This window comes from Canis lupus, chromosome 15 (genome assembly GCF_003254725.2).
Source record: "Canis lupus dingo isolate Sandy chromosome 15, ASM325472v2, whole genome shotgun sequence".
NCBI classification, from domain to species: Eukaryota; Metazoa; Chordata; class Mammalia; order Carnivora; family Canidae; genus Canis; species Canis lupus.
In genome coordinates this window covers 56,059,206-56,086,638 of record NC_064257.1, presented here as the reverse complement: position 1 = coordinate 56,086,638, position 27,433 = coordinate 56,059,206, and the positions used below count along the sequence as shown (strand labels likewise).

General features: G+C 42.8%; 2 protein-coding genes and 1 long non-coding RNA gene across 12 annotated transcripts in view; 2 read left to right on the top strand and 1 right to left on the bottom strand.

The window, feature by feature from the left end:
- Window positions 1-27,433, top strand: part of C15H4orf45 (chromosome 15 C4orf45 homolog) — a 116,553-nt gene that overhangs the window by 70,077 nt on the left and 19,043 nt on the right. For 3 of the 4 annotated variants that reach the window (XR_007402375.1, XM_049094318.1, XM_025439204.3), the window contains exon 4: window positions 15,877-16,066. Coding sequence is in view for 3 of the 4 variants with exons in the window: in XM_049094318.1 (XP_048950275.1) it covers window positions 15,877-16,066 (190 nt within the window). In the remaining variant the exon portion in view is untranslated. Of the gene's footprint in view, window positions 1-15,876; window positions 16,067-18,293; window positions 18,591-27,433 lie in introns of those variants that run through there. The other variant, XM_025439205.2, reaches the window with a different exon arrangement.
- Window positions 20,458-23,275, top strand: LOC125752555 (uncharacterized). The gene is made up of 2 exons (XR_007402376.1): window positions 20,458-20,992; window positions 21,140-23,275. It is a non-coding gene; the product is annotated as an uncharacterized LOC125752555 (long non-coding RNA).
- Window positions 22,657-27,433, bottom strand: part of FNIP2 (folliculin interacting protein 2) — a 132,456-nt gene continuing 127,679 nt past the window's right edge. For all 7 annotated transcript variants that reach the window (XM_025439200.3, XM_025439201.3, XM_025439203.3 and 4 more), the window contains one exon: window positions 22,657-26,407. In XM_025439200.3, coding sequence (XP_025294985.1) covers window positions 26,329-26,407 — 79 coding nt within the window. In that variant the 3' untranslated portion in view covers window positions 22,657-26,328. The remainder of the gene's footprint in view (window positions 26,408-27,433) is intronic.

Here is a 27,433-nt window from a genome sequence, read left to right as displayed (position 1 = left end):
GACTCCATTGTGGGTGTATTGTGGGATAAAGCAAATGAGCAAGTATGTGAAATTCTTATTTAATCATTCCCGGTTTGGTTGAGTACCAGGATTCCTGGAGTGGGAGAAAGGAAATACAGATGTTAAGATAAAAGAGCTGAAAAATAAACCCTGAATGTGATTGGAAGATATACATGTACATATATGTATGATTGTATGTGTTTATATATATATTTTTCATTGCTCTATTCACCCTGAAGGCCTAGACATAGGAACTAACTCAGTTAGTTCCTCTACTACTCAGATTCTACTCTCTCTCTCTCTCTCTATCTATCTATAAGTAAGTTTTACAACCAATGTGGGGCTTGAACACATGATGCTAAGATCAAGAGTTGTGCTTTACTGACTGGGCCAGCCAGGGACCCCCAGATTCTACTCTTCAAATACTCTTTCCACTAAAAGGAATTGGGACTTTTGGAGAAATGGCTGATTCTAGATCTGGAGAAGGAAATGGAAAACATGAGCATAGTAGATCATGCCATACCAGATTATCCAAAACTGCTATAGTCTTGTCTAAGGGACCTAGGAGCCAAACTTGAAGAAAGTCCCATTGGCCAAAAATAGGATAACTAGAAGAAAAGGGTAATAATCATAAGATATTAATATATATCATACATACATATATACATATACACAAACATTTATGAATTCATAATGGCTACTTTTAAAACCACAACAAACTGGCCACATTGGAGGATTTCATAAGTCAACTCATTATTTTAAAAATGGAGGCACCTGGATGGCTCAGTCAGTTAAGTGTCTGCTTTCGGCTCAGGTCATGATCCCAGGGTCCTGGGATCAAGCTTCATGCTATGCAGGGAGCCTTACTCTTCTCCTTCTCCCTCTCCCTCTCCCTCTCCCTCTCCTGTTCCCCCTGCTTGTGCTCACTCTCTTTCTGTCAAATAAATAAATCAATCTTTAAAAAATAAATAAAATTTTAAAAATAAAAATAGGTAAATAAAAGGAAAAAATCAAATATTAACCTTGCCTTTCTAATATTAACTGTACCACTGCAAACCAAATGGAAGATGAGATGACTTTTTAAAAATCATAGTAACCTAGCTAATAAAGAAGGCACAACAGCATTAGGGTATCACCTCTTTGCAAACGCTAAGAAATTAATGAATCTAGGGACCGATCATCAATGGCTACCAAAATCACAGAAGAAAAATGATCAGAATTATGTACCTCTTGATGGGAGAGCACACCACCTGGAAAGTTATGATGAGCTGAACTTTGTCTCCCCAACAGTAATGTGTTGAAGTCCTAACCCCTAGTGCCTCAGATTATGACTGTATCTGGAGATAGGTCTTCAAAGATGTAATTAAATTAAAATAAGGTCATTAGGTTAGGCCCTAATCCAGTATGACTGACGTCCTTGTAGGAGGAGATTTGAACACACACACGTGCGGACAACCACATGAAGACACAGGGAGGTGATGGACCATCTACAAGCCAAGGAGAGATGCCTCAGAAATCAATTCTGCCAACACCTTGATCTTGGACTTCTAGCCTCCAGAATAGTGAGAAAAATGTATGTCTATTGTTTTAGCCACCCAGTCTGTGGTACTTTGTTATGGAAACCTTAGCAAACTAATATAGCTATCTTGCCCCCAAAACCCAACCTGACTTAGATCAAGCCTCTAAATCCAACTAATAATGTAAAAGAAATAAGATGGCAGCAAAAAAAAACATTAAATGACATCACGGAGATGTCAGAAAAACATTTTGTGGGAAGTTTCATAGGACAAGTGGCCCAGTGTCTTCAACAAATAGCTAGAAAGAGAAGAGAGAAGAGAAGGCTGTAGGGAGGGATGCAGAAGGAAGAGGAGTGAAGAGATGAAACAGAACCTATGAATGAAAAGAAACTCAAAAGTTTTATCAATCAATTGCAAGGTGTGAAACTTACTTGGATTCTGTTTCTAACTCTCAAAAATATAGTGCTTATGAGGCAACTAAAATTTTGAATGCTGAATATACAGTGAAATTGTTAAAATTTTTTGAGAAAGAATGGCATTGTGGTTATGTTAAAGAAAAAGAATTTTTAAATTTTTGAGAGTCATACCAGAGAGATATGATGTCGTGGTGGGGGGAGATTAATAAGTAGGATAGAAATGAAATTTCAAGATTGGTTATAAATTGAAAGTGTTCAAAGTTAGGTGACCGGTACCTAGGGGTCTTTAAACTATTTTGTCCATTTTCGTGTATAATATCCAAATTTCCAGAGTAACTAAAAAGAAATTGTATCGACTTTCTCCTTAGATAATGAAGGTCAAGATTCACCATCTGGAGAGATAAACTTGTCCAAAACTAAATTGAGTCAGTACTGTTAGAGTCTCCCAACTAACCTACACCTGGATTGCCGCCAAGCAGCTAAAATAAATGTTCCTCTCCTTCCTTCTCCTTGCCATTCTCTGGTATTCACACAGATAAGTAAGTGATGGCCAGAAAGCATCAGAATGAAGAGAAGCCCTGGACTTGATATGTCAGAAGTCCTGAGCTGCTGAAATTGGCAGACGTTCTTCACGAATGTCTTATATAAAATCTCCCAGAGCTCTAGCAACTCGGGAATCATATCTGACATTCCTAATAGGTGACCCTCTTTAATCCAATATGCTGCATTTCTGGTAAGATTTTGGACAGCTGCCTCCGAGGCCATGTGCACGAGTCACTTCATATAAATCACTTAAAAATACAGAATGAGAGTCAATAAACACCTCTGTGTATTTCTACATTGTGGACACACGCTCTTGGCAACAGGAACCTTTTGGAGTATGTCATTCCGCACAGGAAGACAACATGTTTGATTCAGATTGCATAACCCGTGGAACGGGAAGCCCAGCTGGCACCCATAAGGGCATCCAGCAACGTGCTGGTGACATCACTGTGGCAAGGACAGCATTTTTCATATTCTGGAGCTCGGAGAAGACAATCTGGCAAAGTCATGAAAAAGTGTTCACTTAGGGCAATGCGAAATCTTTCTTGTTTCAATTAATTCTTTACTTCAGCATAGTGGTGGAATGTTTAACGAGCCTTTGGAATAAAGTGGTTGTGTTTCCTATGAAATAAAACAATAAATCAAACCAAAACAATCACAATCTGAGGTCTGAAGCATATGGTGTGTGTAATTTTACAGAACTGCACAAGCCTTTGATGCTCTCCCTCTAGAAGAAAGTCTAAGAGTGGGCTTTTTCTACTTAAAAGAAAAATATTCTTACAGTTAGCGATCTCTTTCTGTCTTTTAAAAATAGCTCTTAAGCAATATTCTTATGTTTGAAATACACTGGCAGCTTGGGGAGACTTCTCGTGTTTTCCCAAACACTCCTTTGGGAAACAATTTCATTTTTATCCTTGAGACAGTATATGTTTCGTACTAGTGTGAATTACACAGTTTCGTTTATAAATTTAAATAATCCCGTTTACTTTGCAAATGGTTTGTGCCCATAGACACGCAGACCCCTTTAATAAATTTGTGTTTGAATTATTAATGGCATGAAACTGATCGTAGGCATTTTTGCTATTCGAGGAAGGAGAAAACTATTTAGCAAAAGATTCAAACAAGTACAAAAATTTGTCTTCTACATTTCATCATGAAGTTTATTGTAATTAAATAATTTCTTAGTAACCATTTTACTCCTTTACAGGTACAGCAGTAAATAAGCAATTGTTTATTCATATACGGATGGACATTAGCCTGCCATGTGTGCTTTTACATACACTGTCAGCTTTCTGTATGGTCGCCCCGGGGACCTGCTACACTGCCACACACACACACACTAGGTATTCAGTCAATAAACTCTAGCTAGGACTCTAGTTGTCTAAGGACAGGATCAGCAGATAAATAGCTCTGGATCTTCGATGCTATAAATCACCTCAAATTGTCCTAATCATCCTGTTGAATATTTCTTTGGATATTTATCTTAAATAGGTTACGTTACCACCTCAATTTTCCTAGTATCCTGAAGACAGAACATGAAATAAGTAAGCATGACATATGCCTTCCAGATAAATCTCTATAAGCTCCTTTGGATATGAATTACTAAAAATTAGCTTCTTTCATAAGTCTCTTTTTCTTTTCAGTCAGTAAGAATCTCCTGGGCAACAGCTAACCTAGGGTAAATTCTATCAGCATTAAATTTTTCTCTATTAATAATTGCTCTCTCTGTATATATATTGAACATTCATTTTGTTCACTCAAATATAAATTAACCCAGAAAATGCCATGTTTTTAATCAGCTCTATGACAGCTGTTGATCTAGGATCAAGTAAGTGTTAACCTGGAGGATTAAGATTAGGTCTTTTGAAAACAAGACAGAACGTCATTTGTGCATGATTCTATAGGGGCAGGGAGAGAAGGAAGATCAATGTTTAAGAAATAAGGTCGGGGGCAGCCTGGGTGGCTCAGTGGTTAAGCACCTGCCTTCGGCCCAGGGCATGATCCTGGAGACCCGGAATCGAATCCCACATTGGGCTCCCTGCATGGAGCCTGCTTCTCCCTCTGCCCGTCTCTTCCTCTCTCTCTCTCTTTCAGGAATAAATAAATAAAATCTTGAAAGAAAGAAAGAAAGAAAGAAAGAAAGAAAGAAAGAAAGAAAGAAAGAAAGAAAGAAAGAAAGAAAGAAAGAAAAGAGAAAAGAAAGAAAAGAAAAGAAAAGAAAAGAAAAGAAAAGAAAAGAAAAAGAAAAGAAAAGAAAAGAAAAGAAAAGAAAAGAAAAGAAAAGAAAAGAAAAGAAAAGAAAAGAAAAAAGAAGGTTGGACTTAACTAAATGAGGATATGGCTAAAGCTGACCCGTAACACCCCAATTTCCTCAGTTCCTCCTTTATGGTACTGCCTCTTCAAGATCCGTTCTTTCCAGAAGGCCCAGGTAATAATGCCTTCTAGTGCCTCTCCCTGAACATACGCATTGGAAGCCTGGGTCTCTGGTTGTGGAATAAAAGGAAACAGCAAGGGAGGGTCGAAGGGAGCATTTTCTCAGGCAGCTGGTGTCTCTGAAATCACACGACATATGTGGCTGCCTGTGTCAGCAGGAACACCCACTCCATCTATGTAGAAAGCCAATTCAGAAAAGGAAAAATACAATTAAAAACATCTTTAAAGCCCTAATGGTAATTCCTTGGCAGATTCCGACCTTAGGTATAGATGACACCATAAATTCAGAAAGATCTTTCAAAAAGAGGGGTCTTACTTTCTTGCAAATGTTCCAAAGAGAAAATAACAGGGAAAGAAGGCCTGTTCTCCCAGAAAGCAGAGATCCTGCCAAATGGTTTCTAAATGTGTTTCTTAAAAATTTCCATGTGCCATCAACGGCTTTTGAGTACTTCTGGAAACAGAAAGAGCAGAAATCAATGACACTGTGAGAAAGCAAACATTTAAGGTAACTAGCGTGCTCAGAAAATAGGTCAACCTGCTTTCCAGTCACCATATACGCTGACCAGATACAGCCCCGGTCTCCTCCCAGGCTAGATAGGCACAGCTCCATCCCTCTAGGACACTGTATGGAAAATCCTGAGGCTCTCAAGGGAAGTTTCCACATACTTCTCTACTTGAGACTCAAGTGAATAACTGTTTTCTGGGTCTATATTAGGCGACCAGACTGACTCACTGGAACCCAAACAGTCAGTAATTTGTTTCCTTCACTGTGGAATCCAGAAGACCATAATTTTACCACTTATTAGCACTATTTTTAGCCAACCAGAAGGAATCCAAAAGATGTCCACATAGTGGAAAAAGTTTTGCTCCTGGGCAAGACTGATGCTGGGTAGTCAATCTCCAGAATAACCAGCTACTTTGATCCATTGAAGTAAACATATTAATTCAGGCTGGTTATTTCACCAACATACTGAGACTTCATTGACTTGTGTGGTCATGAAGCAAAGTGGTTGCCCCGGAGTCTCCTACAGGTCCAACTCTAGTCACAAAAGGCGGGAACCCTGAAGACCAAGCAGAGCTCCGCCCCTAGCAGAGCCCTGTCCTGTCTATCCAGAGTTTTTTCTCTGGCAGAAGTGTCTAAATGACATTTGTTTGTCCCAACAGCTTTAGACAGTTACGTCAGTGAGGCCCAGCCAGTCACTTCTTAACTTAGCACTAAAGTCTGTTTTATCTTCTCAGCCCATCTCTCTGTTGTCCAGGCTGCAAGGAAAATTTGGGTCATTTTCCAAGTCACCAACAATTTTTTAAGGAAAACTCAGACATGTTTTATTATAAAAATAATATATGCTCCCAGTTTTAAAAATTCAAATAGCAAAAGGAGAGTATAATTTCTTTTAATGTATTCATGCGACACAGAGAGACAGAGGCAGAGACACAGGTGGAGGGAGAAGCAGGTTCCCATAGGGAGCCTGATGTGGGACTCGATCCCAGAACCCCAGGGTCACGTCCTGAGCCGAAGGCTGACAATCAACCACTGAGCCACCCAGGTACCCCGGGAAAGTATGAATTTAAAATCAATTCCACCTCATTCCAAACCATCTATCATGTACCGTCACAGACCCTCTTGCTGGAGATAATGACAAAGCATTTTCTTTTTTTTTTTTTTTTAAGTTTTTTTTTTTAATTTTTATTTATTTATGATAGTCACAGAGAGAGAGAGAGAGAGAGAGAGAGAGAGGCAGAGACATAAGCAAAGGGAGAAACAGACTACATGCACCGGGAGCCCAACGTGGGATTCGATCCCAGGTCTCCAGGATCGCGCCCTGGGCCAAAGGCAGGCGCTAAACTGCTGCTCCACCCAGGGATCCCAAGCATTTTCTTTATATATAGAAGCAAGCAAAATTGACTGCAAACATGTTTTGTGTCAGGAACTCTGCTAGACATTGAAAACAAAAAAGTAAGAAACAGTTCCTTCCCTTTACTTACAGATTTACTTAGAGTCACCATGACGACACCAAGTATAATAGGTAGGAACAGCATAGTAGTGTAAGGGGAACAAAGGAGGGCATGACTGTGGCCCGCTGTTGAAGGCCAGGCAGTTATTCAGCAATGCTTTGCAGGAGAGGTAACACAAGCTGCATTATGAAGGCTGCATGGGAAATCAAAAAGAGGGCGTAGAAGCGGAGCTAGGAAAGGAACTCCTAGCCATAAGGAATCGCATAAGCAAAGGCACAGAGGAGTAAACCTTCATGATGTGCCGAGGAAGTGACTGGGAGTCTGGTGTAGCTAAAACAGGGTACTGGTTTAGGGGTGTGGTGGGAGGCAAGACTGGAATCGCAGTACAAGGGCCAGATTGTGTAGTGCTTCAAATTCCATGCTAAAGATTTTGTGCTTAATTCTGTAGGCAACAAACTGTTGTTTTTATGTTTTTAAGTAGGGAAGTGATATCATCAAATCTGTGTGTTAGAAAGGGTACCTGGCACAGTATGGGTGTAGAAAAGTGTTTGCTGAGTGGATGGAACAGAAAATGGGGAGACCGAAGGAAGGAAGATAAGTTTAGTGAATTGTAATCATCACAATGAAAGGAGCCAGAATGATAGAGGTGGGAATGCAAGATAGTTTCGAGAAAGACTCAGTGAGACTTGGCAACCAATTAAATGTGGAGGAATGGAGGAGATGTAAAAGTCAAAGGTAATTTTGATGGTCTCTTCTGAGCGGCTGGGTATTTGGTTATGTCATTGACCAAAACAGGAATATAGGAAGGAGGAGGTATTTGAGTGGGGGATAGGACATATGGATGCAGAGATGAGTTGAGAGGCAATAAATGGCCAACACCTTATTAAGTTTTTACCATGGGCCAGATGCAGTGTTAAATGCCATTTTATAAGTATCAATTCATGTAACTCTCATAAAAAGGAGTATTATAATAGTATTCCTATTTTACAGATGAGATTGCATAAGTTGGGGATCCCTGGGTGGCTCAGTGATTTGGTGCCTGCCTTTGGCCCAGGGCACTATCCTGGAGACCTGGGATCGAGTCCCACATTGGGCTCCCAGCATGGAGCCTGCTTCTCCCTCTGCCTGTGTCTCTGCCTCTCTCTCTCTCTCTCTCTCTGTGTCTATCGTAAATAAATAAATTAAAAAAAAAAAAAGAGAGAGATTGCATAAGTTTAGAATCCAACAACTCTGAGTTCAAGAGTTCAAGTCCCAGCTCTACTGTTTGTTAACTGTTTGATCTTGGATAAATTACTTAACCAATCTAACCTCAGCTGTAAAAACACAGAAAATGATAGCTACCATATGGGATTATTATGAAAATTAGAAGTAATACATATTAAGCAACTAGTATAGTGTCTGGAAGCTCATATATGTTCATGAATGCTAGGAATTATTACCAGCTATGAGATAACCCGGTACTATGATCAGTAAGGAGTTTGGAATTTGTGTTTAAGTTATAGAGGTGACAGTAGAAATTTTAAATATCAGTATATTGATGTTAGTCGGATCACTGGATGTAAATGCTATTCCCTGGTTTGGAGACGGGTGGTAGTACACCAAGAGATGAGAATCATGGATGTGATTCTGGGAGAATACTAATGATAAAGGAGCAAAAAATAAGATTCTTCTAAAAGAAATATAGATGAAGTAAAACGAGAAGAGGAGAGACATAAAAAGCTTTAAGAGCCCAAGTGGAAAAGTGGGAGGAGGATAATGTCAACAATTGCAAATGCTTCTGGGAAGTCATACTAGAAAGTCTGAAAAGAGATGATTTGATTTAGCAGATGGAAAGGAGGTTGCTGTTGGCCGAGGTAAGAATCATCACAATGAAGTAATGGCAACACAAAGCAGAATGCAGTATATGGAGGAGGTGCAAATGAAGAAGTGGAAACAGAAGACACAGGCAATATTTCCTTAAATAGTGAGTCTCCATTACACTTTAAAATGATTTAGTTTAGGAAGCACTTTAGGAATGGTGCAGTAAGGACCTCCAAAAATATGCTCTCCAAGAAGAAATTAGAACAGTGGCAAAAACTATCAAAACTAATTTTTTTAAAACATTGGAAGTTAATAAACAAATGCCTCCAACAATCCATGAAGCATTTATTAAAGAAAAATCACCCAATCTCAGAAAGAACAATGATCTTTGGGCATTTTAAATTTAAATTGCTCTATTCTCCTGAGACAAACCAAGAAACAGACTCTTAACTATAGAAAACAAACTTATGGTTACCAGAGGGGAGGAGGATGGGGGGATGGGGGAAATAGGTGATGGGGATATCATAGTATACTTATGATGAGCACTGAGTAATGTATAAAATTGTGAATCTCTATGCTGTACACCTGAAACTAATAGACACTGTATGTTAGCTATACTTGAATTAAAATTAAAATCTTAATATAGAATAAAATAAATAAATTGCTCTATTCCCATCCTCCCTTCCCAGCTCCATGGTTGCCTTGAAAAAACCAAGAGCCTCACAACCATAGTAGCTGTGAAAACTACCAGCCTATTAGTCACTGGAGGAGAAACATGGGTTTAAAGCTCTTTGAAAAGACTCATGCTCAGAGAAATGTCACATTTGATCCATCCTGAAAATCCCTGGAAAAAACTCCATTCTTAGGGCTTGTCATTATTTGACCAGACTCTGCGTGAATAGCTCTATCTCATGAGCATTCATCATCAAATGATGATCGAAAATCATCAGCAGCAACTGTTTAATACCACAGGTGTCTGAGGGGACACCAGTTGGGGCAAAGAAGGAGCAGATTAAAAACCTTAAAATGAGAAACTGGGAAATGAGATTTCCGAAGGGGATTTTGAAAGCCTCCAACATATTCCTAGAAATCGAGAAAGCTATGAACATGTGCAGTGCTGTGCACATGCTCAGAAAAAAAAAACTGAGAAAGTCCTAATCTCTAACCTTTGGCTAATTTTGAAAGCTCTATGCAAGCAGGAAATGAAGGCTAAGGTGGAGTTGTAAGCTGCCTGCCAGAGCATTGAAGATATGCTTCAACACACACAAAGACCAGAAAGCATCTTGATTTGAGACCTTGTAAGAAATTTCTATCCAGGGGGCAACCCCGGTGGCACAGCAGTTTGGTGGCGCAGCGGTTTAGCGCCACCTGCAGCCCGGAGTGTGATCCTGGAGACCCGGGATCGAGTCCCACGTCGGGCTCCCTGCATGGAGCCTGCCTCTCCCTCTGCCTGTGTCTATGCATCTCTCTCTCTCTCTCTCTCTCTGTATCTCTCATGAATAAATAAAATCTTTAAAAAAAAAAAAAAAGAGGGATCCCTGGGTGGCACAGCGGTTTGGCGCCTGCCTTTGGCCCAGGGAGCGATCCTGGAGACCGGGATGGAATCCCACGTTGGGCTCCCAGTGCATGGAGCCTGCTTCTCCCTCTGCCTGTGTCTCTGCCTCTTTCTCTCTCTCTGTGTGACTATCATAAATAAATAAAAATTTTTAAAAAAATTAAAAAAAAAAAAAGAAATTTCTATCCAGTCATTAGCCGCCACTAAGCTAACCAAGCAGAAAATTCAGGAGGCACATATGACAAAATTTAGATAATTAGTCCAGGAAAATCATTAAACAACCACCAAAATCAATAAACAGCAACACCATGCCTAGGGAGGAGAAAGAAATCTCATTTCCAGAATTGACACATTTTATTTAAACATTATTCTTTTAACAAAAAATGATGAGACAAACTGTAGTACTCCAGAGTAAGGAGAGAAAGACTGCAAGAGGGCATCCTGGGCTGGGGTATTGGATCCCAAATGGGGTGAGGAGAACACGCATAAGGTGGAGGGGCTGGTGGTATCAGTGAGACATTGGTTATCAACAGGAAGACTGATCAAATAAGTAAATACATAAAATGGGAATCAGGTGTTTCACTGTGGGACAAGAGAGTTGCAAATATGGAATGGGAGAAAACTAGAATAAACCCCCTAATAAGCCCTGGGTAATGCTGAGAAGGTTGTGTGTCAGTGACATCTCAACACTGAGAGGAATGCCTACCACCTCAATCTTGGTTTCTAAAAACCATTTTCCACTAAAAGGAAACAGAATTCCTTCAAGAAATGGATTTTTTGCAGGGCTGGGGAACGGAAAGATGAACCCAGAACATCTTTTTGTGCTAAACAGTAAGTGCCCAAAGAATGATGGGGGCAGTCCAAAGGGCACAGAAGCAAGATTGAAAGAGCTCCCTCTGGCCAAATCTGGGACACCTTTAGCATCAAAATGAATGTTATGAATGGATTATAGCCCATTGCATAAAATAGGAAATCATGAGTCCATACTGATGTTCATTAATTAATTGAGTATTTGACATGGAATAAAGGTTTTACATAACTTGGAAATATTTTCTCACAAAATACTAACAACCAATGGGAAAAGCAATTTTGCAAAAAAGCCTGGCAGATACCACCCGAATCAAATGACCCTCGTGAACCTTGCTCATAATGGGACACGTCACACCATTGTCATTCTGTGTTATACCTGCCGAAGGTGCATGGCCTGAATCTAATCAAGAGAAAATAGAAGATAATCCCAAATTGAAGACATCTACAAAATAACTGGCTTGTGTTCTTCCAAGGTATCAGGGCTCCGTGAGAGTTGCAGGAAGATTGGGAAAGTGTTCCAGATTTAAGGAGACTAAAGAGATGAGAAAACTAAATGCAATGTGTGATTCTTAAATGGAGCTTTTTGCAAAACAGGCATTATTGGGAAGCTTGAATGGTGTCTGAGGATTGGGTAGTAGCAACACAAACATGTTAATTTTCTGACTTCCTCTGTTTTTCTCTAAAATTTTACTGGGGAATAATAATTGACATACATTCCTGCATAAATTCAAGATGTAAAGCACAATAGTTCGATTTACATATATTGTGAAAGGATTACCAAGTAGGTTTAGTTAAAATCCATCATCTCATGTGGATACAAAAAAAAAAAAAAAAGAAAAGAAAAATTGTGAGAACTCCTAGGATTTGCTCTTTCAACAGCTTTCCCCTACATCACACAGCAGTGTTAGCTATAATCATCCTGGTGCACATGACATCCCTAGTGCTTCTTTATCTTGTGACGGGAAGCTTATAACTTTTGACTCCTTTTCCACCAATTTCTCCTCCCCTCGACTCCCGCCTCTGCTTACAAGTCTGATTTCTTTGTTTCTTTCTATGAGTTTGGTAGTTTTTGTTTTTAGATTCCACATTATCAGTGAGATCATACATTATTTGTCTTTTCTGTCTGACTTACTTCACTTAGCAGAGTGACTTCAAGACCCTTCCATGTTGTCACAAATGGTAGGATTTCCTCGTTTTTTATGGCTGAAGAATACTCCACTATATATATCTCACAACATCTTTATTCCTCCAACCACCGATGGCCATTATTTCCATGTCTTGGCTGTTGCAAATAATGCTGCTGTAAACATAGGAGAGCAGATAATCTTCCTGAGTTGGTGTTTTTGTTTTCTTTGGAAATACTCCCAGAAATGGAAGTGCTGGACCATATGGTGGTTCTATTTTTAATTTTTTGATGAACTTCCATACTCTTTTCCATAGTAGCTGTCCTAATTTACATTCCCACCAACAGTACACAAGGGTTCCTCTTCCTCCACATCCACACCAACATTTATTACCCATCGCCTTGATCATGGCCATTCTGACAGACATGAGAGGATGTCTCATTGTGGCTTTAACTTGCATTTCCCTAATGATTCGTGATGTTGAGCATTTTTTCATGTGCCTGTTGGCCATTCGTGTATCTTTGGGAAAATGTCTATTCAGATCCTTTGCACATTTTTAAATTTGATTATTATTTGTTGTTGTTTGCTATTGAGTTGTATGAATTTTATGTTTTGGGTATTAATACCTTAGCTGATACATGGTCTGCAAACAAATTTTTCCATTCTGTAGATTGTCTTTTTCACTTTGTTGATGGCTTCTTTTGTTGCATAGAAGCTTTTTAGTTGGGTATCATCCCATTTGTCTCTTGTTGCTTTTATTACTTGTGCTGACTTTCTATGACTTAAATGGTTATATTGAGATTATGTAGAGTGTCCTTATTTGTAGGAATTAACACACAAGTATTTGAGGATGATGGATATAATGTCAGTTATGTACTTTCAAGCTGTTCAGGCATAAAAGCTTTTGTACTGTGTTTCTACTTTTCTGTAAGTTTGGAAGTACTTCAAAAAGAAAAAAATCTAAAAAATAAAATAAAAAAAAAAAAAAAAAAAGAAAAAAATCTGACCCTTAAGGATCTACTTAACATAAGAATAGTAAGATTGTTATACTAAGAATATTTGATTTTGTTGTTTATCTGTGTGTGTGTGTTTGTATAACATCAAATCATTGCTGATGGCCTAGGATTTATGCTCCAATTCATTCTGCTCCTTGATCTACCACTTTTGACCTTTGTGGCTCAGTTGTAAGTTCAATATACTGTGTGTAAATCTCCATAGTTGATATGGCTATTATTTTTATAAGATTTTTTAACTCTTTGAAATACAACTAATTTTTAGCTTTCCACTGTTCCTGGAGATTCAAGATTCAGGGACATAGGGTGTTCAGAATTTAAAAATAGAAGCTTATAAAATATCTGACTACGTGCAAGGACTTTCCTTTTCAAGTATAATTACTTCTATAATTATTTTTATTAACTTATTTCAAGTTTTTCTTCAAGTTTTTATTTAAATCCCAGTTAATATATACCATGTAATACTACTTTTGGCTGTAATACATTATTTTTTAAAGAAAATGTGGCACATTTTAATGAAATATTTCTCCTATGAATCATTAATCGAGCTACTATAAACTAGAAACAATGCTTGTTCCATACATACTACCTACTAGTTCTCTTGTCCTTTAAACTTTCCTGAAATTATTCCCAGCTATTAATCTGTGTTTATAAATAACAACACTCAGACAAACCAGACCCTAGGGATCCACTGCGACACACCTGCTGGTAGTGGGAGGGTAAAAGAGGTGCAGAAGGGCCGCTATTGGCTAAGGGTCTGCCTTGGGCTCAGGTCATGATCCTGGGATCCTGGGATGGAGCCCTGCATTGGGCTCCCTACTCTGTGGGGAGTCTCCTCTCCTTCTCCCTCTCCTTGTGCTTCTGCCCCTCCCTCCCATCCCCTGCTCTTGCTCTATTTCAAATAAATAAAAATAATCTTAAAAAAAGAAAAAGAGGCTGCAGAAGCAAACAAGTGGAGAGGAGTGGGAGGGAAAGAACGTTTACAGTAACTCAGGCCTGATCCTCTCCCGGCCTTCCCGGCTAGCCCACCCACCACAGACTAGCTGAGTGTCACTGGGTCGGGCCAGGTCATGAGCACTGGGGATCCTCGGATCAATCAGCCACATTCTGGGCTCTTCGAGGAGCCCTGAGTTCCGAGGGCCTGAGCCCTCTGCACTAAACATTTAAGCAGATTCTAATCGTTTCTACAAAAGCAGCCAAAATACAACGTGCTATCAAAGGGGAAAAAGCGCCGCCTGACAGCAACGTGGAGTCTTCTTTCACAGAAAAGGTGAGGTCTGAAGCCTCGGCTGCGGTTTGTCAGGAGAGGAGGGGGAGGGAATTACAAGCAAAAGCAAAGTTGCAGCCAAAGGCTGGGCTTGAGCGGGCTCACAGGGGGAAGGCTGAGCGCACAACGGAGCACTGTGTGGGAGTCTGCAGGGAGGGATGGGCTGAGCTCAGGCCAGAAAGGCCCATGTGGGCAGACCGGTTAAAAAAAGAAAACAGACGAAAAACAAACAGCAGCAGCAGCCCCCCCTGCGCGCTGTGCTAAGGAATTTGGACGTGAGGCTGAAGGCCGGGGTGTCAGGGCGGGGGGGGGGGGGGGGGAGCCCACGGGCAGCTGCGGCCCAGCGGGGCTCTGTGCTTCTAGGGAGTGGGGGGGGTGTCTGACCCCCCACCCTGCACCCCACACCGCTAGCTCCCCCTTCACGGAGCTCCCTGCTCAAGGGATACCTCCTCCTCTTCAGCCCACCCCCAGGAAACAGCAAGCCCGGCACGTTCTAGCCCTTACCTGGCTTGCGGGTTCCTCGTGACACTCCCCGAATCCCCGGCCTACCCGCCTGCTGGCGGCCTGTCGCCCTGTCGCCCTGGTGGGTCAGCTCTGTGATAATAGAGACCTCGTTCCGTTCCTGCCGCGTCCCACCACCTGGCACTGCTGCCACCCAGAAAGTAAGCGCGCGGGCCTCGGATGAGCGAAGGGAATACACACCTGCCACCAATCTTGGTCTAAAGAACCCGGGAACCCACAATGCTCAGATTCTAGGATTCTTGGCCTCAGCGGCCAAGAGGCTCTCGGCACCCAGAGGGCTCTTCAGAACGAGGGACTTCCAAATGAGATGGCAAATCCCATCCTATGATCCTGTTTTGCTTTTTCCCCCCAGGGCTGGCCCATTATAACGGGAAGGCAGGATTTAAACAGTATCCTAATTTAGGGATGTTGGAACCCTAGACAAGGATTTCAACAGGGAAAGAGAATGAAGCTTCCATCTTTCCTTTAACATATTGTTCAGACCCAGAGGCTAGAATCATGAAGCTGGTGTTTTTCTGAATTCCCCTAAGCTCTCAAAATGGATAGACCATGCCCTACAGAACACTGGAGGTCTCAGTTTGAACACGCCATGCCACCTTCAGCATCTTGCGTGTGTGGCTCTAAAGGACAGGAGGGTCAGTTATGATGCAGAGGTGAATCATCGACAAGGTTCCTAGATAAGTATCTCTCCTGGGAGGTAGTTTCCTGAGCTTCCCCAGCTAGACACCCACGGGGGTTGGCAGAACCTAGAAGCTTCTCAGACACGGGCTGATGGCTCGGGTCCTTAGCTTTCCCAAGCCACATGACTAAATATCACCTATGATCACAAGAGGAACAGACCATCTCAATGATCTGAAATCTAGTGGCCTTGTTTCCAGATCTTCCCAATTTGAAAACCAACCAATTTGCTCCACTTTCAGGCAACCGAAACCTTACATTATGGATATGCAAGGAAAATACAGTCGTGGTTCTATTGCCTGGCACATGGGTGATTATGAGAACACCGACCAGAGGAATTCCCAGGGAGCTGTCCTTGTCAGGCAGAGCACAGCAATGTTGCCAAGAGCGTCCAGATCACCTACGCTGCCCAAGCTGCCAGGAAAGGAGGAGGTACGATCATTTGCTTTTCTGAATCATCACAGAAAACATCAAATTACTTTAACATGAATTAGAGAATGTGATTTAGAAGTAATACGACTAGTAATCAGTTTTACAGCTCCTTTTAACTTATCAGAACATTTTGGAATTTAACAGTGATGTCATGTCCATACTGCGGGCAGGTATTATTCCTATTTTATAGCTAAATAAAACAAGAGGTTGTAGAGTTCAGTCCCTACAACTGCTGATTTCTCAAACGGGTAAACCTGGAGAAAAGGGCCATCTCCTTGATTTGCAAAACCTGAGAAAGCTCTCAGTGTGTGACTCAGAGGCAAATCTATAACCCCTGTCAAAACTCGTGCATGCTGGTTAGCAGAGTAAGAGCATACCACTCCACATTCAAGAGTTTCTCATTATTGTCTATAAAATCTTGAGCAGGTTGCATAACTTCCCTATATGGGTTTTCCAGAAGTAAAATGGGGAATTAGTATTTGTATTGAATATTTAATAAAGTGATGATGAGAATCAAGTAAAGAATGTGTAAGTATATACAAATCAATAACTATTTCCTGGATTCTTTTACAAATTCCCACAGCAAAATGCACTTTGTAGTCATCCAGTATTTCAATATTGACTATGACTACATGCTGGAAAGGGAATGGGATAGCTTGGTTTAATTCAGAGATTCCTATTTCCTACATGAGAAGTCTCCTTGCTCCATCCAAGAATCGTGCCAACTCCCTAGAATATTGCTTGCCCTCTGTCACCAGAGATCTGATTCATTAGCAATTAATTATATCTATTTGAAGCAGTCTGGGAGGGAGCCATGGAAGTCCTCCTTGGTAGGTCTTGACCCCAGAGGCACTTTGTATTTTTTTAAAAAGGGAGCAGTTCAGCTGCTAACATTCCTCTGTGGTCTGATTTTTGGGCTGGGTCCAAATGAAATGATTTATTGCAATGTGTGTGGAGCAGGCTTGGGCTAGTTACTTTCCATCACTGAACTAATTTTGTGTAGGATTAGAGCAATCATAGATTAAATGATCCCAAATGCCCCCTTCTATCATTCGCCTAAACCCAACTGAGATATTTTTGTGCATTAAAAAAAAAAATCTGTTAAAAGACTCTTCAGTTTGGAATCATTTCAAATTTATAGAAGAGATGCAAGAACAGTACAAAGTGAACTCTGATATTCTTCACTCAGAACAGCCAGTTCATTTGCATTAATGTTTTCTTTCTAAATGTGTGTGTATGCATATATACACATAAACACACACATATACACATTTTTTTTCCAAATCGTTTATTTTTTTATTTTTTTATTTATTTATGATAGTCACAGAGAGAGAGAGAGAGAGAGAGAGAAGCAGAGACATAGGCAGAGGGAGAAGCAGGCTCCATGCACCGGGAGCCTGATGTGGGATTCGATCTCGGGTCTCCAGGATCGTGCCCTGGGCCAAAGGCAGGCGCCAAACCGCTGCGCCACCCAGGGATCCCATCCAAATCGTTTGAGAGCAAATTGCAGACATGATTCTTCTTTACATTTCAACATTTCAGGGTGTATTCCTAAGAACAAAAATGTTCTCTCATATAACCACAATACAATGATAATATCCAGGGAATTTAACACTGATATGATATTATTACCTATAGCTCATAATCAAATTTTATTGATTGACCCAATACTGTCCTTTGTATTTTCTCCTTATCCAGGATCCAATCTAGACTATGTATTATATTTAGTCCTCGTGTCTCTTCAGTCTCCTTCAATTTAGAATAGTTCCTCAGTCTTGGTCTTTTATAACACTGACACCTTTGAAGAGTATAGACCAGTTCCATAGAATATCTCTTAATTTAGGTTTATCTGATGTTTTCTCATGAGTAGATTCAGGCTATGTGTTTTGGCAGGAATCTTAGCTAAGCCATATCGTGTCACTCTCAACGCATCATATCAGAGGCACCTGAGGTCAGTTTAACTCCCTGATGGTTAATTGAGCACTTGCTCACATGTTTTCCCTTCCAGAGATCGACAAAATACTGTATCATCCAAAGAGACATCTCTCTTTTCATACACTCGGCTTTCTTCTAAGTTTCTAGATACATATTAGGAACTTTTTCTCTAAGTTCATTTTTCGGACCATCCCACAGGATGCTTGTGGGTGATACTTCAGTAAGTAGTCAAGCCTGCCCCGCTGTAATAGAACTCTTCATGGAAAATAACTTGAAGCAACTGTTCTTACAGGTTCCAAAGCAAATACAATGTGTGTAAAGCCTCCAACACAATGTTTTACACCAGCCACCAACGAGTGGCTGCCACGACTATACTTACCTGGGACGCCAGCACATTTTCCATTCCTATGCTGTAAGAATCCAAACCACACACAGAAAGCAGCCTCAATAGAGTGAATAGTGATTCGATGGAGTTGGGAGAGATCTGTGGGAAATCCTTCTCATTGAAGACATGTGGTTGAAAGTGGGGATATCTTATAGTCCCATTCTTGAGTTTGGACCTTATAAACCTAGGTTTGGAGCTTATTAATCACAGTGTTTCTAAAAGTGCGATTTATGTTTAACAGTGTGTATTCTTCTTGTATTCATTGGTCCTAAACAACATGCTCACAAATCCTGTACATTTCTAAACTACTTCTTCCACTGTATTTCCCCCAAATCTCTCTTTTGTAAAGTCCTATCTTCTGGTCTATGTTATTGTCCCTTCTTGATTTTTGGTTCACTTTTCCCCCCACCTAAATAATGGCCACTTAAGTGTTGTCAAGTTTACGCGTATGCCAGATACTTTTAACACCGTCCGTTCCCACCCGGTTCCTTGGCTTGCAGAGGTTCTCGCTGCCTCCTTTCATGCCGAGGCGCGCACTGGTGCATCCATCCTTCCCCTCACCGTCCATTCACTCACCTCGAATCCAAAGGCAGTAATTCTCAAATTCTAACATGCTTATCAATCACTTAGGGATCCAGTGAAAGGGCAGGTCCCGATTCAGCTGGATCCATGTCCCTGCGGAACCCCCAGGCAAAGCGGGGTCCCGGGGCAGCACCTGGGTGGCAGCGCCCTGGAGGGCCGGACGCGGGATTGCAGTCGGAGCCCAAACAGGGGGGCCTGGGCAGGGGCCTGGGCCGGGGCAGGGGCAGGGGCACGGGCGGCGGCTCACTCCCCGGGCGGGCTTCCCAACCAAGTGACCGTAGGACGCTTTGATCCTGGAGGGACTTGACGGATCGGCGCCGCCTGATGCCGCAGGGAGGGGGCTCCAGGCGTTTGCGTGACTCAGGGCGAAATGAGGGGTTGAAAGAAGGCGAGAGAGGGGCGGGGGTGATGCCCTGGCGCCCCGGGACCCCCGGAGCCCCCCGCCCCGCCCCCGCCCCCGGGAAAGCGCGGAGGCGCCAGGGAGGCCTGGGGCTGCGGATCCACAGCTCGCAGCGAGGCGGGCGCGGGGCGCGGGGGCGCGGGGGGCTCGCTCGGCCGGGGGCCTCCTGCCGCCATCCCGGGGCTCGGCCCTCACTGCCGCCCTCCCTGTGCCCGCCGGGGGTGCTCGCCGCCGAGGCCCGAAGAGCGCGGCCGGCACGTGGGCCGTCGGGGGGGGGGCGGGGCGGGGCGCGGGGCCGCCACGAGGCCGGAGCCCGGAGGTGGAGCCCGAGGGCAGGAGCCTGAAGGTGGAGCCTGAAGGTGGAGCCTGAAGCCAGAGCCCGAGGCCGGAGCCCGGAGGTGGAGCCCGAGCCCGGAGCCCAGAGATGGAGCCCGAATGTGGAGCCCAAAGCCGAGAGCCCGAAGGTGGAGCCTGTACCCGAGCCCGAGGCCGGAGCCCGGAGGTGGAGCCCGGACAGAGGCGGAGCCCGGAGGTGGAGCCCGAGGCCGGAGCCCAGAGATGGAGCCCGGAGGTGGAGGCCGGAGGTAGAGGCCGGAGGCGGAGCCCGGACGGAGGCGGAGCCCGGGGCCGTCTGGCGGTGGAAGCCCCTCCCCGCCGGGCCTCTGTCTCCAGCCGTTCAAGCTGCTCATTTACAGGCTTCGCTCCCAGAGCTCCGCCCGCGGCTGCGCGGAGGCGGGTGGGTGGGAGAGGCCCGGCGGGGGTGGGGGGGCGCTGGGGCAGGCCAAGCCCACCACCCACGCGTGCACACACCCACGCGTGCGCGCACACACACGCACGCACACGCATGCACACGCCTGCACGCTCGTTCCCGGCCCAGGACAGGACTGGCACGGAGGAGGCCAGGCCCAGCACACGCGCACACACGCACGCACAGCCCCCGGCCCGGGACAGGAGGACAGGACGGGAGGACGGGGCTGTGGGTGAGAGGGTCCGTGAGGGCTGCGCGGCCACAGGAGCGCCCGACCCCGCGGGGAGCTCCCGGACCGCCCCCCCCCCCCGGGCGCCGCCTGTGGCCTTCCGCGGCGGGTCTCCGCCAAGCCCGAGGTCAGCGGCGAGGCCCCGCAGCCTCGCAGCCCCGCAGCCCCGCAGCCCCGCACCCCGCGGGGAGAGCACCGCGTCCGGCCGGCCGGCAGGAGGCGCTGTGCCGCGGCCGTCCGCACCCCCGGGGGCCCCGTCCCCCTGGAGCAGCGGTTAGGGCCCCCGCTCCACGGCCGGGATAACCCCCCGAGGCCAGAGAGGTCGAGGAATTCGTCCGGGGTCACACAGCTGGCAGGCAGCCCGAGGCGGGACTCGAACCCAGGCAGGCGCCCCAAGACCCGGCCCGCGTCTGGGGCGCGGCCACGCTAACCGGCGGCGTCTCCAGCAGGGCCCCCGGGGCGCGGGGTGATGGCCCGCTCACGTGGTCGTGGGGGAGCACGGAGGTCAGCGGGACCCCAAGAGGTCACTTTGCTGAGTGGTCGGCGGCAGTCGGCCCCCAAGTAGAAGCAGCGTTTTGTCACTTCCCCGAACCTTCACCTGCTCGCTGGAAACCAGGTCCTAACAACACCTGACGCTGGAGCCTGTGGTGAGCACCCTACCCTCCCTTCCGGCCACCAGGGGCGCCCCTCTGTCTTCCACCGGTGGGGGGGTCCCCAGGTAGCTGGCTCGGGCCCAGATGCCATCGGGGTGCTTTGTCGTAACTCTGCGCCCCCTTCCACACCTGCGCCCTCAGCTCGGACTTTTTCCACCAATATCCTGTGCACTTGGACGGTGCCCAGCACTCGGGATTTGTTGGATGCACGAGTGGATGGATAAGGATTAAAGGAGGTGATGTTTCAACCAAGCTTTAAAAAATATCTTCACAGCAACTTCCACAATTGGGGTTTGATCCGCGTACCTGGGTGCCAAGGCCTAACCAAGTTAGACACATAAAGTAACCATCACGGTACCTGTCTCACTCAGGTGTCAAAACTGGGTCAAAACTGTCCCGGCACCAAGGAGTGAAAAAAGCAACGTGGGGTGTATGTGTGTTTAAATTCTTTATCAATGGCATGATTTTGAAGCTGCTTGAGGGAATATGGAAAACGCTTTTGAAATTTTCATTTAACCCAGAAAGGAGTTTGAAATACCTAATGTTACTTCCCCCTACAGTCCTAATTATGACAACATAATTCAGTATGGTATTATGTATGTTACAAAGTTCTACTTAAAACCTTTTTACCCCGAGACTATAGACATATGATCTCATCCTTTACATAGCAAATATTATATAATGCCCTTTACTTTCCTAAAATAAAATTCATAAATAACCTCCTTACACACGTAATTCAAACAAACCAATATAATGCCCTACATGTACTATTTAAAAAATAACATTAAAATGTATTTTAACAGGGAGACATTGAAACACCAGAAATAAAATGAAGCAGGCAGAGGCTTGCATCTATATATAGTCTCCATGAATGCTACTTATAAATGAAGACAGATAAAGGGATGACTTAAATTCTAGTACAGTAGCTGTTGTTAATGTTGCCTTCCAAATTTATGTTAATTCCTGTAAAAATTCTGAATCTTACAAAGTACAATCTTCCTTCGATTTATAAACCGGCGGCATTCTTGGAAAATTCGCATATATTAAAATCATGTGAAAAACACATTGGGCTTTTAGGCAAAGCAGAATTAAATTCTTTGCTTAGATAATTATCAGGTTTTTCACCCATATGAATGTCCAACAGAACATTTAAAAGTCATGCAAGGGATCCCTGGGTGGTGCAGCGGTTTGGCGCCTGCCTTTGGCCCAGGGCGTGATCCTGGAGACCCGGGATCGAATCCCACATCAGGCTCCTGGTGCATGGGGCCTGCTTCTCCTTCTGCCTGTGTCTCTGCCTCTCTCTCTCTCTCTCTCTCTGTGACTATCATAATAAATAAATAAATAAATATTTAAAAAAATAAAAAATAAAAATAAAAGTCATGCAAGAGGTGGGACATTTCCTCATTCCAAGGGGGTGGGTTGGGGGGGGGGTCCCATACATTACATTTCTTTTATCAGCCTCAGCCCCCATCTGCTGTGTGCCAGTAACTCTCACCCACCATCATGCTAACCAAAAATGTCCCTACATTCCCAAAACATCCCTGAAAATCACTGACATATTTAACGATTTGTTTCTGCATGAATTAGTGGAAATAAGACCTCTAAGTTTTTACGAACTAGATTAAATGTAACAAATCACATGCAGTACCAGAAAAATGTTCAAGGTAAATTCAAAAGGTTTATTGCACCAAATGCCACAGAAAAATGGATCAAAATAATACATGAACAAGTTTTAAGAAAAGATTTCTATACATTGGCATTGATATCTATTTACCTGATCAAAAATATAAAGTCCTATCAATTTGTCTTACTGGAGCTTCAATAGTAACAAATCCCAGAATTTTCTCCTTTTAAACACCACTTAAATTTAAGCATATTGCAATCTTGCTTCCAAGATATGTGGTCACCAAAATTTCGATATTTAAAAATTAACACTCAGAGGGGGCTGCTTGATTTAGGTGAAAATTATATTAAAATATCCCCTCCCCCACAGCACAATAAAAAAACAAACGGTTCACATTTACCAAGAGAAGCTAAAGACTTTTTCAATTTAATGGTGAAAGTATGCATGAACAAAATACTTTCAAAAGTACATATTAGTGGGAAAACCCAGACATTTAAAAGAATTTTAGGGTCACTTTATATTCTTTACTTTTATGTACAACCAATTCTAGTGAAGAACCTAAAAAGCTACAGACTAAATTTTTTATAAAATATCAGGACCTAATTATAAGAGCCTAAACAGCAGTTTAGTATCACTTAGCAAGCGGGGACTTTCCTCCCTCCAAAAAAGTTACTTTTGAAAAATACGGTAAGTTTAAAAAGTTGTGATGTGTAAACGGCAGTTCCATGGGATGTGAAAAGATTATAGTTACTTTTATTAAAAAACAGCACACTTCAGAAAAATGGATTGAAGCCTGTACAAAAAGCTATTTAACACTGATAAAAATAAAATACTTTGGAATTATGCACAAGTATGGAAGCTACATTTTAAATTTTCATTGTCATGTTTAAACATACACAATTATCTTTACATTCATATCACTCATCAATTAAAAATAAAACTGCAACATGCTAGAAAGAGGTCCATCACAGTAACATTTACACACTTCTGCTCTGTCATGCCTCACTAGCTTGCTTAAAAAAGCAAGATGCTACAAAAGTTACACTCAACAGGTAAGACTTAAAAGTTGAAGAAACCCTAAAGGTGGAATCCTGTCAACTGAGGTAGTAGTTTCTTTTTTGTTGTTGTTTTTTTAATTTTAATTTTTTTCTTGAGGTGGGCATTGGGGGGGAGGGGATCCCTTTCTTGCCTCTTGGGCTGAGACAGAATGAAGCCACCTGGTGGTGTGAGTGGGTGTATCTCAACGCAATTCCATGAGATTTTTTTTTTTTCCTTTTCCACTTTTGGTAAGAGGTTGAATTTAAGACAAACAAAACTTGAGTGTTATTTAAAGGAGGATTATAAAAGAGCAGCAACATTCTTGGTCTGTTTTTGTAGGCAATAGATGTGAGGATTAGGTTCTGACTGGAATCCTGAGTGTCACTGGGACAACCCCCCCACCCCCCCATGTGACCCACCTGGAGTTTTCCAACAGACATTTTCCAAGAGAGAGTTTTAGAACAGTAGATTCAGAGGCAAATTACGTTTTCTCAGGCTTTGAGAGGACTGAGCTAAATTTTCATGTATGGAGTTTAGAATCAGCCATTTAAAGCTCAATTTCCCCCTATGTGGGTCTAATTTTCAACATTTTGAATGAAACTAGTTTTGTATCTAATTATTTTCTATGAATCCCTGGAAAGTGGTGAATGAGGGAAAGTGCTCAAAATGTGTAAACAAGGAAAAGGGAAAGAGATGAGGGGAATGCTCTAAACTGGTACAGATGGGAATGATGTAACATCAGCGATTATAATTTATTCACACATAACGAGAAACAAATGATGATGAGCTGAGCCACAGGTGAGGTCCATTCTCTGTGTCTGTGTAACATAACAGCAAGCAGTGATGCCATGGAACTAGGGACTTTAAAACACCAAACCCAGATTTTAGACAAAGGAAATAGGATAAACATAAAAAGGATAGGAAACTTCAATCTTGTAAAAGACAGACATAAGATAAAAATTAAAGATCTTAAAAGCCTTAATGCACCCACTTACATTTCACATCATAGAGAGAGAGAAGGAAGGCAGCAGTTCTAACCTATTCCTAAAGAATTATTAAACCTAATTTTCTCCACTGGTACTGCTGCTATCCTCTTTCAAACAAACAACTCGCATTTGTAAAAGAATAAACAAACTTATGTGACGTGGTGCTTAGAATCAGGATTTTCTCAAATAAAAAATCTGAAGTCATTCTAACCCCTAAAAGGGAAGTTACTTCATAATCTTAGGTATAAAAGGATATATGAGGAGGACTGGAACTAATTCACATAGCAGTGAAAGGAAATCAGAGCCTGGTTATAAGCAACTGTACTCAGTATCTGTAAGGTGTTAACAATGTTCTGATTTGCGAGATTAGCGCCAGTCCTTTCATGATCTAGTTTTTAAGTGTTTTCCTTTACCTTGGATGTCAGTACCTGGTCTGACAGGGTCAGAGGTCACAGCCAGTAAACTAAGTAAAGTTTATTTTAACCTTTAACCAAAAACTAAGGTTTCTTAAAAAGTGAACTATGCTAATAAGCAATCCTTCATTTTGGCAGATTTTGTAATGGGTAAGTTAATTTCTGGAGAGGTGTTTTGAAAAGGATTCAGGGATTAGAAGGCACAGAGATGATAATGTAAAAATTGAGATAATTTATGGATTGTTGGTAAATGTACAAACTAATTCCTTTCATTAGTCATCCTGAACTGCTGCAGGTTCATTTTCCGCCAGGCCAGCTATGCCTTTGAAACTACAAATAGTCATTTGTATTAACTATTAGAGGAAGAAAGTGGCTTCGGCTGGAAGAATTTAGCAACAGAAACACTCTTGAGCTTATAGAAATAACTTTGGTAAATGGCCTCGCTTATAAAGGCTGCTGAAAGCTCTAACGTATGAGGATAAAACATATGGTATCAGACTGTGCACTCTGCTGCTCTGAACTACATCTTGATGAGATGAAGATGCTACATTGATTCCTGGGTTTATTGCACCAACACTCCGTCTCTAACCTACCTGTGGCTGCATCTGCAACAAGGTAAACTCCAAGATGATGTGGAAGTGAGTCCCTAAAGCACCCTCTGCCCAACGGTGGATCCTCTTTCCTGTTTTATGTCAGGCAGTAATTCCTACAGCCATCAGGGCGGAAGATGGCACAATGTGGCTTGCCTGCTTTTACCTTCTGTAAAAAACAAACTCTGCCCTGGAATCCCAGTCCCTTGTTCTGTCTTCTTAGAATAACAAATTGTGCTTTCTCCACTTTGGAGAGCTCCTGCTTAAACTCTGAAACACTGTCCTACCAGAATGGTATGTACACTGGTTACCCCTGCTCCCAAGTCACCTGTTGTTTTGCCCAAACACACAAGGCCATCTGTACCAACAGCTTTGTGTTTAGTGTAGTGTTTATGTCTCCTCCTACCAAAAAGGTCACTCTCTCTGTTGATTCCTGGGTAACAAAAGGCCAAAAAAGTATTCACGAAAAACACAAATGCCATTATGTCAAGTAAACCTAAGTCGTCCAACGAGGCATCCACTTGAAAGCAAGAAAACAAAACAAAACAAAGCGGAGGAATGACTTATTTCTGTTTGCTCTTCTCATGCTTTTGACGTCACAAAGAGCTTATTCTTTTCACTTTCAGTTGAGAATCTGATTTTTTTTTTCTTCCAAGGAAGAACTGTCCTGAGCTTTAGCTTATAAGAGTATTTGAGCGACGTAAGGAGAATGAGTACTGGCAATAGCTGTCAACAGAGGCAGGTCATTTGATTCAATCCTGAAGAGTGAAAAAAGAAAAGAATATTAAAGTAGCATGACTTTACTGGAAAGTGTTACTGCTAGGTACTCAGCTTGCCAGATCATTGCTTAAAACTAACAACAAATTAAGAGACGGAAAGATGCTAAACTCGCTCTTTCAATGTAACCTCCCAGGGGCCACTGACCGAAGACAGAGAAAGATGCAGGTGTGCTATGTGTGGGAGGGGGAGACACAAAGCTGTTCTCACCACAGAGGTTGCCCAGTTTGAAGCCCCAAACTTTTCTATACTGCCTGACAAGCTCATTGGGCCGTACCTGAACATCACCTCCAGTGTCTCCTCATTCTAGTCCACACTCCTGAACATGTGCTAAGATTCTGTACCTAGGCTCGAATCAGGCTTAGGACAATGGTGAAGGTGGGAGTTTTTTTTTTAAAGACTTGGGGATGTGTTCAACAGGTTATACAATTTAGATCCTCACTAAGCATCTGAGCTACAACATTCTGAGAGCAAAGTGACACTAATAGATACTGAGTCAAGAGACACCATAGCATCAAATGGACGTAGCTCTGGCTGCCTCTTTTCTAGCAGGGGCGGATGCAGCATGGTCACTGGCTAAATGCTGCCAAATGTCCTGAAAAAAATTAGGACTGCTTCAGTCCATGGAATATGTCCTATTTTTTCCCTTGAATTCCAAAAATGAAAAATCAAAAATAAAATTTAAAAAGGTAGCTGGCATTACTTCATGGAATTTTCAATGCTTTCTCCAGTAACGCTGCCTACAGATCTCCTTTCAAGATAGATAAGAAGTTCTTCAGTATCTTTTGTGCTGCTAGCTCTGACGAGGAGAGGAAGGGGCTAGAGTGAGGCTGGATGTGACCACCACTAATAATGCACGAAGAGGACCGAGAGACAAGGAGGGTAACTAAATCCTTATGATCCTTCTAACAGTGTTAGAAGTTGGGGGCCAGGTAAAGATCTTGGAAATGTGCAGCACACATCTGGCAGTGGGAAACCTGGTGATGCAGGACTCAGATCTGAAGCTG